Source organism: Serinus canaria, chromosome 12, assembly GCF_022539315.1.
Source record: "Serinus canaria isolate serCan28SL12 chromosome 12, serCan2020, whole genome shotgun sequence".
In the NCBI taxonomy this organism is placed as follows: Eukaryota; Metazoa; Chordata; class Aves; order Passeriformes; family Fringillidae; genus Serinus; species Serinus canaria.
In genome coordinates this window covers 16,056,870-16,069,537 of record NC_066326.1, presented here as the reverse complement: position 1 = coordinate 16,069,537, position 12,668 = coordinate 16,056,870, and the positions used below count along the sequence as shown (strand labels likewise).

The following is a 12,668-nucleotide window of genomic DNA, read 5'->3' as shown; positions in this document are numbered from 1 at the left end:
ATTTTCTAAAAGTAAACAGAAAATTAGAAAACCCCCACATGTTTTGAAGTAGGGACACGATTGCTCTGTGCAGATACAAACCACCAGTCAAGAATTCTGTATTATCATGCAACAATATGTGCACAGGAATCTAAAGATTGCTACAGCCCATAGGTAGAAAGAATTTCAATGAGTAACTTGCAGATTTAGATTAAATGTGGTATGAAAGTGTAAATTATCTCATTAAAGTTAATTTATTTTTTAATTAAAGTTTAAGTATCATTTGAGGGCTTGAACAGACACCTTAATGCAGACTAATTTCTCAGTAGGATCACTGCATTAGAAAAGTTCCTCCTATGAATGGTTTCAAGCTAAAAAGTTGCAACTGAGGGAGTTCTATCCTGGTGAGCTCTTTTGCAAAAACGCCCAAACCTGTAGACTTGGGAGCTTTGAAGGATCCTGGTCTCAGAGAAGGTGAGGAGTCCTTGGTAATAAGAAGCAACACAAACCAGAACATTTATACTAATAATATATTAACAGTGTTAATCTCAGTCAAAGAGCATTTAATGCTCTTGTGCACATAAAGGGGGAATGACAAGCAGTAGTCTCCTGGTAATCCCCTACACAGCAGGAAACCAAGGGATGATGGGACACATTAATGTTATTAATTTTTAATATAAAACAGAGCAATGCTCCTTGGTGAAGGTGGTGTGTTGCGCACACGAGGAGCTGGTGACCAGTGGTGATAATAACAACACCTCCCCTTACCAAGCCATCCCTATTTTAACTTGCCCAAATGCAGATGGAAGATCAAGTCAAAAGATTGGTCAAAAGACAGAAATTTCCTTTTTGGTCTGCCCAGTCACAGCATCCTCAAGAAGCAGAAACAAATATCTGGAACTTGCATGACTGAGTTAGGAAACAGTTGTTGAGCCCTCAATACAGTCACAGCACCCTGAGTGGTCTCAGTGTTCGAGTTTAGAGTTTACATAAACAAAACCAGAGAACACCAATCTCCTCATGAGCTTTGATGCTTGGGATAGATGGCACAGAAGACATGGGAGAAGCTCCACACTGAGCAGGATCATGGATGTTTTCCCACACTACCCTCAGAGATGTCTGTCACACAACCCTTTCTCACACTGACTGCCCAGGCTCCAAGCTTGAGCCATTCTCCTCCTCCAGAACTGCCCTCCTCTGAAAGCTGCTCCCTTCTTGTAGGGCAGAGGAAAAATCCTGGGTTGGTTTTAGACCCAAGCAGTCCTACACAGTTATCACCTCACATTGCCAAAAATGAAGACTGCCACAAACAGCAAGAACCATGCAATAATAAATTACTACTGCTGTGTTGGATGTTTATTGAAGCAACACTTGTGAGAACCTTTTCCTTATTTTCCCTGGGAAACTTGGCTGTTGTGCACCCAACACAGCATTCACCCTCCCTCACACCTCCACAACTGATTCAGCAGAGAGGTGGGAAAGACTCAGAACTAACTGCTCTTGTATGAAGTATTTTATCAATAATGTATACTGTTCTTTTCTCCTCCTCTGAGTGCAGCAAGAGGTCAGTTTTGGCAGATCTTGAGTGTCTTGTCCCATTTTTCAGCAGTAACAGGCACAGAGTTAGACATCTGTCTGCCCAAGCCAAGGCAGTCACAGCTGTCACAGCAGAGACACCATGGCAAGCAGGGTTTCTGAAATCCTGCTGGAAAGGAAACTCACCCTCACACTCCCTTCACCTTCACAAGGCCTTTAACAACAGCATCTCAACACCACAAAAAAGTTATTACAGGGCTAAGAGCCTGGAGAAAAGTCCCACTTGATACCAACCCACCAGAACTGGGACTGTTTCTAAATTAATTGACCTTTCCCCCATGTGCCATTCTCACTGGCAGTCTGCTTCCCTGCACCCTGGTGCCAGCAATCTTGGGAGATGCTACTTTGTAGGTTTTCACCAATTAAAAAAAAAAAAAAAAAAAAAATCAACTTTAAACTCTTCCAACTAAACATGATAAATGTTGAAAACCACCTAATTCCAGAACACAAGACAGCTATGCAGATATTTTGCCCTTTGTAAGCATGACTTACATACCATGAACTCTGCAAAGCCAGACACTTGATAAGAAACTGAAATAAAGAGTAGGAATACAACCAGCTACCAAAGTAGTTTGCAATTCTATTCCAAGTTCCAGATACAAAGCTTAGCCTTTAAAAGTCAATAGCAGACATGCAAAAATTGAATTAAAACCCACATTGGGGTGCATGATTTCATCATATATTTAAGCCAGTCTAAAGTATTAACTACCATGTCTGAAATTTCAGCTTCTGGTTTTAACTGTCTTTAGCAGTTTGGTTTTACCCGAATTCATATTAAATGTGAAAATAAGAAGCAGAATGTGCCTGAAAAAAACTTTCAGTAACATTACACTGTTTGTACTTCCACAGGCCAAGTCTCAAAAAGCACCTTCCTCCCTGCCCTTCAGAAGAAGGGGGGGGAAAAAAGGATCTAAATCTGAATGGCTGTTGCAAAAAACGTATTTCACCTTATGTTTACACCCAAGTTTGGACAAGTACAAGTTGCCCAGGAAGACACACCATTAACATGAAACTATTGTGCAAGGGATGAACACTACCCATAGGCACAGCCACCAGCAGAGCTGAGGCCACAGCTCCATTTCCCTCTCCTTAGACAGGAGGATATTGTACCCCTGAAGCAGCAGTACATTTAACACAAGAGAAACAATAATATGCCTTCTGAAGCTCAAAGTTTCATTATTTATCCTGACAGTTTTGTGTTTATCATTTGTAACAACAGGATCTGGAAGATCACAGCTAAATTTGTACAGTGCATTAAAACTACAGGGGGTTTCTTCACATTTGAAATGCTCAGAGAAGCTCCATTTTCTTTCAAGATCTCCACAGCATCACAACCTCTCAGCTCCCGGGGCAATGAATTTCACAGGTTAACTGTGTTTTAGAAAATCCTTTTAAATAATGCAATATTCCCAGGTCAATAGCAGCGAGGCTCAGTTCCCACTCTAAGAAATGGGTGCCTTGGAAAACCCAACCAAGCAGGTTTAATTGGAGCAGGTTTCACATTACTGGGCAAGGTGAAAGGATTGACAATTTTTCGTGTTATCATTCACGCACAGACATTGAACATGGGTCAGAAAGAATAGTGCTCTGCTCCCCTTTATCACAAACTTACTGCTACAGGGTTTGTATGTATGCAAAAGCCCTATTTTGTCCACAGAAAAACTCCTTAAAAAGCAGAGGACACAGCAGCGCCCTTACAACAGAGGCTTGAAAGAACAGGAAGCTTCAAAGCATCAAGGAACCATCAAGCCCCATCTACTTCCCAAGTGTCAAATTTTGACTGTAAATTGATTGGAAAGGGAAGAGTAGAACAAAATGAAAGGCTTTTACTCTTCACCAAGACAATGGGGACGTTGTGCTGTAGCGTGGCTGCAGCAAGGCCGTACCGTGGCACAGCAGCTGAGCCAGAAAATGCAGCGCCCTCCCCTCCCTACCTCGGATCTCTGACATCTTTGGTGCTAACAACTCGTTGCTGTGGAAACCAGACTGCCTCTGACAAAGCCACATTGACTAAAAGCAACATGTGGGAAAATGCAATAAGGCCCTGAGAGAAATTAATCCTTTACACGAAAAAGAAATATAATTTTGGTTAAAAATTCAGCAAGTAAAGAGGAGTATTTCTCAGTGTTAGGACAACAGGCAAGAACGACACTGACAAACACCAGGCCTTGTGGCACTGGAAAGAGATTTTAAGGACATTTCATCCCTGAAATATATGGCAGATTCAGGGCTAAGGAGTACACAGGAGTCCAACACAGAACACAGGTGTGTGAGGCAGCTGCTCCCTATCCAGTTTTAAGCTGCTCTCCTCTGAAAACAAAACTCCACCCAACCCCACCCCACAGTACACAAGGCTGGCACAAAGCAGCACTGAAGGGCTTTCGCAAGGCCCAGGCTGACTCACACCTGAACAAAACAGCCAGCCAAAACCTCAGCACAGCCAAGGCCTGGCCACGGAGATCATGAGTGCTCCACACCCTGCCATTCCCAAACCATTTATATATCTCAGAAATGTCATCAAAAAAACCTATAAACAATCTTTTTTTTTTTTCCTGATTTCTCCTCTTACAACAGTCTCAATAAATCTGTCCTCAGCCCCTGTTGACTCAGATCCCAGGAGCTGCTTTAGGGCCTGTTACTTGGAATGCCAGCATCCTTAAGAGAGTATTCAAGAAAAAAAAAAATCCTGGGAAAAAGCCCATGGACAAGAGCCAGAGTTTGAACTGGCAAGACTTAAGATCTGTGCACAGTGCAACTTAAATAAGACTGGCTCCTTATCCAGATCATCTGAAATTACTCATAAAGATGGTACTCTCAGAGTGATTTGTTTGGTTTCAGGGGGTTTTTAAAACAAATTCAGCAAGGAAACTTCTCTGGACAAAAAGGTAACTTTTACACAAATCTAATATTTGGGTTTTTTCTTAATACAGGCCGTGAAAGCTCCAGTGCAAAATGCCAGGTATCACAAAGATTCAGGAACTGGGAGGCCACTTGTGATTTACATGCTGAGCAAGAATCCTCTCCCCTTTACTGCCGAGGTATTAAAATGCTGCAGCGTTACAGCTTAATCTCATTTACGGAGCTTTGAATCATCTTAAGTACTTAGGAAGTCTGTGTAAAATACCACAATCCCTGCAGTTTATACACCCTAATCCAGGCAGACCACACCACCAGCTTTCACTGCTGCTGATGGAAAGAAGTTCTCACGGTTTTCCAATTAGTTAAGCAGGTCATCTACTCTCCACCTCCAGCACTGGCCACATCCCTGACCCTTCCCTTCCCATCAGTGTCGCTGTGTCTTCAGAAAGTGCAAGAGCCACACAGACTGCACACACTCTGCAGGGCCAAAAGACATAAAAGATATAAAGCTCTGCAGACAACTGTACTGTTGCTAACAGAATATTACACACCATCCTAAAGTTTGCTGTTCAAAGGACACATCATGGAAAACTAAAACATGGAAACGTATTCAAGTCATATGAGAAATGGGAACTTCTTCAGGGTCAAGCAAAGATCAACTACAAAAATATTTAGAGATGCAAAATGCTGCATGATGGTGTAAATAAATCAAAGATTGTATCATTTTTTAGAAAAAAAATAAATCACTGTATACAGTGAAGGGATTAAAACAGAATATTCATAGACAAGATATTAATCCACTAACTTCCTCAAATTCACATTGGCTCTTGCTCCCAGTAACAGTGACATCTTCTTTCTCTGTGCTTCCCATGAATTTATCACAGCATGAACATAATCTCGGCTTTCTACTGAAACTGAACTGCACAAAAGACAACAAGAAGCCATTCATTCTCAGGCCAGGCCCCTCTTAAAACAGGGTGCTACCACAGACAGAGGAAAATACACTAAGGAAAAAGGGATGTGTGTGAGCCTTGACATTCAGGTGTGGACCTGACTCTTTCCAAATGTTATCAGGTTTTTCCAATCTGGGAATCTCTCTACATGACCATAAGTAAATTTAGAACACAAGTGTACTTCAGGTGTATTAAGTTTAAAATTCGTGCATCTTGCTCCTTTGCACTTAAACTGATTTGCAAAATCCAGTTACCTGTAACGAGACTCCCACTAGCACAAATCAGCGAGGTTTTCCTTTGGTTAAATGGCACAGGAGGATTTAAACTCTAAAGCGAGGAGGGGCAGATAGAGAAGAGCCTTGTAGTCCTAGGAGGGTGTCAGGCGATCAGCGGTGTCTGACCGAGGCACACACGTGCTCTGCTTTCAGCACCTTCCCCGCAGCTGAGTAAGACACTTATCTGGAACTTTATCAGGTCTTTGAACCTGGCAAGGCGGGGAACACGCCTTGATCTTCCCGAGCTTTGTTGCCACGCAAGTCAGGCTATAACGTGTGCCAGCTTGCTGAGAGACCGGGGGAGAACAGAGAAGGTGCAAAGTAGCATCAACATAGTTTTGCTTTTTCAAGATGACTTAATGGTTTATAACATTTGGATTTCTGTTTCTGCTTCTTAGGCTTAATTAATTGCCATTGAAAAAAAAAACTTATTACATATTGTTCCATTATTTCAGACCAAGCCCATATTTTTATTTTTTAAATTATTTGCTATATTTCAAATAAACAGCAGACCAGTAAAGAATGTCAGCTCTTCAAAGTAAGTGGATAAGTCCTTGTTTTTTTAAAAATTAACTAGTCCAACTGACACTTTGAAAAGTGCCAGTCTGGCCCCAATAAGAACAAAGTGCTCAAAGACTCTGGTCTTGAATGACTCACTGGTTTAAAAACAATTCTTGTAGCAGTAGAAACGACCCACTTTTTAATCGACTGGAAGTTATTTTAGGTATTTTATGCATATTTACATAATAGTCACCAAGATTGGCACTGAAGGATAAAATTAAAGGACCAGTCTGATGCTATCCATATTTTAGGCACTCCTCTATAGACAGGGCTGCCATTTCACTAGAACTTTTCTGAACTCCTATTCATTCTATGCTGTATCCAGCTTTGATCTACAGCACAGCTCCCAGACTTTATTACTCAGACTAAGCTGTATTAATTACTGACAGTGAATTTACTGTACATGAGATAAACCAGCATAAACCCTCTGCAGGAAACATGGTAGGTAAGAGGAAACTACACAATACTTCACTAGGAAGTGCTGATTTCCTCCAGAAACACACAATCATTCCAGAAGAGCTGCTTCACCCTGGCTAAAACCTAACCAACCATTACATTTGGTTCCCCAAACTGTCATCACAGTTCTAAGCTTAGCACACCATTATTCTTCCTTATGCCAAAAATGTTGAAATGTTTCATTCCTAATCTAGCATATTTCTCTTCTAAAAATGCAATCTACAGCATCTAAGAAGATTGTTAACATTTCCTATTCTACAAGCAATCATCAGCCTAAAATAATCTTCACTTTCACTGTGTACAGTGCTTTCTCCACTGCTGCATCATTTTCCTTGGTCTTCATCTTACTTCAGGCAGCAAGAAGGGTATTTTACAAGCACCAGCTATTTAGATAATTTGCAAAACAAATACTTTGGACTGTACAGTCTCCTGTTTGTGAGCAATCATGACCTAGCTTCAGGGTAAACTAACTGGAAACAGACTATCTCGATAATAGCTTTTGCAGAACAATTTAATGTAATCAGAAACCTTAAAATTGAGTGGGAGACAGAAACATAGCTCAAGACCAAATGAAACTGAGGAAGAACACCTGTCTCTGTGTACAACAAATCACCTGTGGAAAGCAGAACAACATTCTCTAGATAGTCCTATGTGTGGGTCCCAAGAATAAGTTTGGGAAGGACTTATTTTATAAAATTTTTTTCTCCATTACCTGTTCCCTTTCCTTCTGAGAAGAAAGTTATGCTAATACTCTTATGCGTAGCAGCAGAGACTCCTACTCTACAATTATTTCTATCATTCACTAAACATTCTTCAAACCTAAAAGGCAAGGAGACTGTTCAATCTTGTGTTTGCTTTTTGCTTTATTTAACATTTGGGCTATGCCTAGTTGTCTTCAAATCAGCAAGTTACAGTCACTTTCCTGCTGGCACTCAGCAGCACAACACATTTTCCATGAGGCAGAGGATGGCTTAACTCACTATTTATTCCAGAGGATAAGTTCTATGTGTAGATGTGGTACTTGGGGACATGGTTCAGTGGTGGGCTTGGAAGTGCTGGGTTAATGGCAGGGCTTGATCTTTAAGGCTTTTTCCCAATCTAAACAATTCCATGAAGTGGCAGGTCCATTCATACATCCTCCACCTGAGCCTGGAAGCGTTGGGTGGCTGGAGGCATCTGCAGTACACAGGCCATGTGCCCAGTGCTTAGGGGAGAAGCATTTTACCACTACTACTCAGGAGTTACTCATCCCAAAAGTGCCAATGCACCCCCTAACCAAGGTACTCAGCTTTCCTAAAGTTCCAAGGGTCTTTGTTTTGTGGCTCTGCCTGAATTGTCCTTCCTTTTCTTCTGGAGAGAAGTACCTTCTGTTTACTGAAGATAAATATTATGGCAATGATGTCTAACACTGTTTTTATATCCTGAAACATCCACCAAAATCCTGAAGCTGCAGATGCAGAGAAGCCTCAATACCCTGCAGGAGGCTCTCTACCTCTCTGTTCTCTCTATTCTTATTATTTCTTAATTCTAGCTCTGAGCCCTTCCTACCATCTTCCACAAAAATAAAGGACATCATCAAATACATTGAAGTATTATTTTGACACCACTTAGCAGGAATTTGTGCCAAAAAAGAAATGAGGGAGAAGAAAAGAAAGAACAAGGAGCTGTAGGCTGGGGTTTTTTTTCATGGAAGGCAAGTCCCAGGACTTCACATTTATCCTCACAGATAACCAGCTATTTTGGTTTCCTTCTCTCCCTAAAAACAGTGAGGAGTGCAAACACCAGCAGAGAACACCGGGGCAGATGTCAGTGTTAAGGAAGTGGAGGGTAACCTTGCCCTAAAGCCCCAAAAGGTAAAGTGAACAGAAGGGGGCAGGCTGGCAGAGAGGAGATAAAAATAGCAGAGTGACTAGACTTCACTTGACAGCTATTTCTGGATCAACTATGGAAAGAGATCTGAGAAGCTTTTCTATTTGTAAGGGAGACAGAGACCAAAACATAGCTGCCTTCTAGAAGGCCACAGTCCTGCACAGCAGTTTTGTTTATGCTTCTACTTTTCTAAATCCTCGTGTTCTCACTATTTGGAAACAGTGCTGTTCAGCCAAAACGTCATTATGTGTCTAAGTGAGAAACCAGATGAGATTTTCTGGAGCAGGACAGCAATGCCTGTGGCAATTTCAATTTAACAGAAACAAAGCTGACAGCACATTGTAAACTGGGCAACAAATCACAATGCCAAACTGAGTAAACTAAGCCACACAGTATTTTGGGAAAATAACCAAAATCCTGTAGTATCTCCAAAAGGATGTCTTGAGTTTTCCCACTCCAAAATGATTAGTGAAATTCTAACCTGTTCCAATTATGGATATGGACTAACAACAACAAGGACCTCCCAATTACAGCATGGAGTGCTTGATTGATGTATGGCTCTGGGGATGAATATTTTTGCCTGTTCAAGCCCTTTCCTCTTGAGTACGTCTGCTAAAATTCCTTCCATTGAGTAATTTCTATCCAGACCCTGGCTGTGCTGGCTCTGTTCCCATTTAAAAGAAAACCTGCAGGCAGAAAGCAGTGTGATCTGCCCAGTCAGGAGCTGCTTTAATGGGCAAGTTTGATGTGAAGGGGAACAGCCTATTACACTTTATCTTCAGCAGCAGGAGTGATGTTCTTCCTTTCCCAGGAGCAGGTTACAGCAAGCACTCTCATGCCTGAAGTATTTGTCCACAAATATACATAAATCTCAATGGATATGTGCAAGCAACCTCCAGAAAAAAATCCATCCAGCATCCCTTTTTTTCATGTTCAGCTTGCAACTCAGTCTTTCCATTTCTCTTTACCTGTCATACCAGTTGGGTTTGCTCTGTAACAGCTTCATCAGTCTCCACTTTCTATTCCTGTAAGTGAATGATAACCCTGCCATCACACCTGAAAAGAATGAGCAGTGGCAAGGCCCTGTTGTCCCTACACAGAGAATTCTGCTGTGAAGCTGTTTCTGAATATTTTTTCCTAAGCTTCTTGTCCCTTTTACATAACTGCTTTGACTGGATAATTTGCTCTGAACTGTCATCTGGAGCAGGTTTGGGACTTGTGTGGCCCAGTTCAGGTTTCACAAGAAACAAAGGAAAAACTTCCTATGAATATTTTCATCCTTGCAAATATCTTCAGGGCTGGGAAAACATCTTTCTATTCTTGCAAATTAACCAAGCAGAGTTTTTATCCCTCCTTGTTGGGTAATCTTCTCACTAGACCATCTTTGCAGAGAGCAGTGGATTCTCTCTGGGCTGCTGGCAGTTTCACTTAATTGCATGTTTAACTTTTTATTCAGCACTTAAACCCATAACGATGAGAAACGCACACACACAAGCAGCAAACTATTATCTGCCATTCAAACTCCCGAGAGAACTTATTAACATCTTAATATTGCTGCCATACTTCTGTCCTGTTCAGAAGAAAAGTGCACACATTGCACAACTGGATGGGAAACAGGATGACAAACACATTTACAGGGTAAGTTCAGTGATACATCAGCTATTGCTGACCTGTAATGACTGGGGAAGTGGAACTTTAGTCCTTAATATGTATTAAAAGTTCTGGAAAAAATCAGCCAACTCAATCAGTGCTAAACACAAACAGGTATTAGAGACCCCACCAATAGGCTCCTCCAACCCATCAAGCAGAAGACATTCTATCAGGGCACAGCAACTTCCATTCTCTTCTCCCTCTCCCCAGCTCTGAGGGCTAAAATAAAAAAATAGTTTCCAGATGCTAATATACATTGAAATATGTCTCCTACTTCATTCCAGAACTACAAAATTTGCTCTGGAACGTACTTGTTGCTACTGGATTGCCCTCTGGAATGGCAACTTCTATTTTAAAATGCTTCCAGCCCTTATGACTACAAACCCTTTGAAGTGTGAATGATCTCTAACCAGCAACAAAGCCACTGAACTCTTCAGAAACAGCAGATCAGCTTCAGCATTAACTATTATCCTTCATCACAGTATGCTAAGTTTAGAAATTAATGTTGCTAGCACTCCAGAAAGACTTGATTAATGGATCATCTCAGAGATGCAAAGATGTGGCACTCCCCATGGCAGGTGCAAAACCCCAGTACCTGCAGTCTGTTGTCAGAACCTCCAGTTTCCCTCTGATAAACTTCTGTCAGTCAGCTACGTGAAGCTAATACAAAAGAGTGTCATATACTACATCAGTGTTGGAAACACGTGAATTAATCAGCAAATTATTGTATTTTAAGCTTTTCTAGTTCCTCTATTATTTTTTTTCCAGTACCCCAAGCTACCAGGTATTTCCAGGCTTCTCTATCACAATGCAAAGGCTTTGGTGGGGACAGCAGTTCTGTTTGCTAGAGACCATCTCCAGGCCTTGGCAGAGCCTGCAGCTGACCCTTGGCAGATGCACTCTACTCCCAGCACACATGGAGTGTGAAAGGAAGGATAGGAAAGGAAGGATACCTGAGAGTCTCCTGGACCCACCAGATTAACACCAGCAAGGAATCTGTTACACCCATAAGAAATTCTCATGACAATTACTTCAGCTGATTTTAGTCTTCTGGTACTGAACCATCCTGGTTCTCATTTAGGCTGCTTTTTTTCCCAATAATGTGGTTTAAGAGCACTTAGGAAATTTTCAAGTTTAAAAGCTGCAGAACAAAAGGCAAGTAAGCTTTATGCTCTCTAATGAATGGTTATTGCTCCATTTATTTAAGTGGCACTTACCACCATAAATATCTACTAAACTCACTTGCCATACTGGTGTAATTGGTGCTTTCCCAGGAAATACCTTCGGTAAATTGATGGCAAAAATAAAGGAGGAAAATAAATGAACAACTAGAAATGCTCCTTAAGAAAAATCTTCATACAGAGGAAAGACTGAAGATCAATGAACATTTAAGTATTTCACAGTTTAGGCCTATTCACTGCACAAGATCCAAAATAGTTTCCTTCATGAGTATTGCATAATATGTTCATTCAAAATCTAACAAGTTTTCTCCCAGAACACACCAAGACACGGTTCTCTCCCCCGCTTTCTTGTCTTTTAAATATTAACATGAGAATTTTACAGCTGATAACGTTATTCTGGAAACTACACAGAATATTCTGGAAAAGGCTCAAGCTGGGACTCCAGTGTTGTGATAGCAAATGTTTCCACATATTCAGGTTCTTCACGCATCACTCTTTGAGAAAGGTAAGCACAGAACAAGTAGCTTTTACACGGAATGAACTTTGGCCTCCAAAACATAAATAAGGAAAAAAAGGACAAAACACACATACCTTCAAAGCACATTTCTGGCCTGTCTCCTTGTTGAAACACTCCAGTACTTTGCCATTGATTCCTAACCCTAGCACACGTTTGGAGAGTTTGTAGTCGTCTGTAACTGCATGTTTTTTTATCTCTAGTTTGACATGGGCTGTTCCCCCAGGCAAGGATTTCACGCTGCTCTTGCTCTCCACGTGACTCTCGGCCTGGGATTCCTGTTCACCTTCACTTTGTTCCATATCAGGGAAAAGTCTGGGATGAGAGAGATACCCGACAGATTCCTGTGGGGTGTCCTCAGCAGAGCCCCTTCTCTTAAGCAATCAAACCCAGTGCTTCAAGCAGTCCATTTGCTCGCCATTTAGTCCTGAGTAGAAATGTAAACAAGTGTTAGTAATTGAAATAAACTAACTGCCGTCCCACCTCACCACTTTTCCCTTAACAAGATGACGAGGTGCCAGAGAGAAGTGAAGGGTCACTTCAGGAAAGCACACTTGAGCTTTACAGACCTGTCACCCCACTTCCAGTACAAACAGCTCTCAGCCTGCAGGTATAAATCACTGCTTTTACTGCAACAAAAAGTAACTGAGTAACTGCTGCGTCTTGGAGTAACCCCACAACTAAGCTCTGCACAACAGAACAGAGCTTCGAGCTCATAAACCCTCATCAACCACTTGTTGCCTCAATGTTTTATATAGAAACCCTCGCAATGGTC

General features: G+C 41.4%; 1 protein-coding gene across 7 annotated transcripts in view; it reads right to left on the bottom strand.

Annotated features, from left to right (window-relative positions):
* The window catches only part of MAPKAPK3 (MAPK activated protein kinase 3), an 84,946-nt gene that overhangs the window by 32,393 nt on the left and 39,885 nt on the right, over positions 1 to 12,668 (bottom strand). For 6 of the 7 annotated variants that reach the window (XM_050979540.1, XM_050979539.1, XM_030227887.2 and 3 more), the window contains exon 2: positions 11,971 to 12,320. In XM_050979540.1, coding sequence (XP_050835497.1) covers positions 11,971 to 12,195 — 225 coding nt within the window. In that variant the 5' untranslated portion in view covers positions 12,196 to 12,320. Of the gene's footprint in view, positions 1 to 11,970; positions 12,321 to 12,462; positions 12,636 to 12,668 lie in introns of those variants that run through there. The other variant, XM_030227888.2, reaches the window with a different exon arrangement.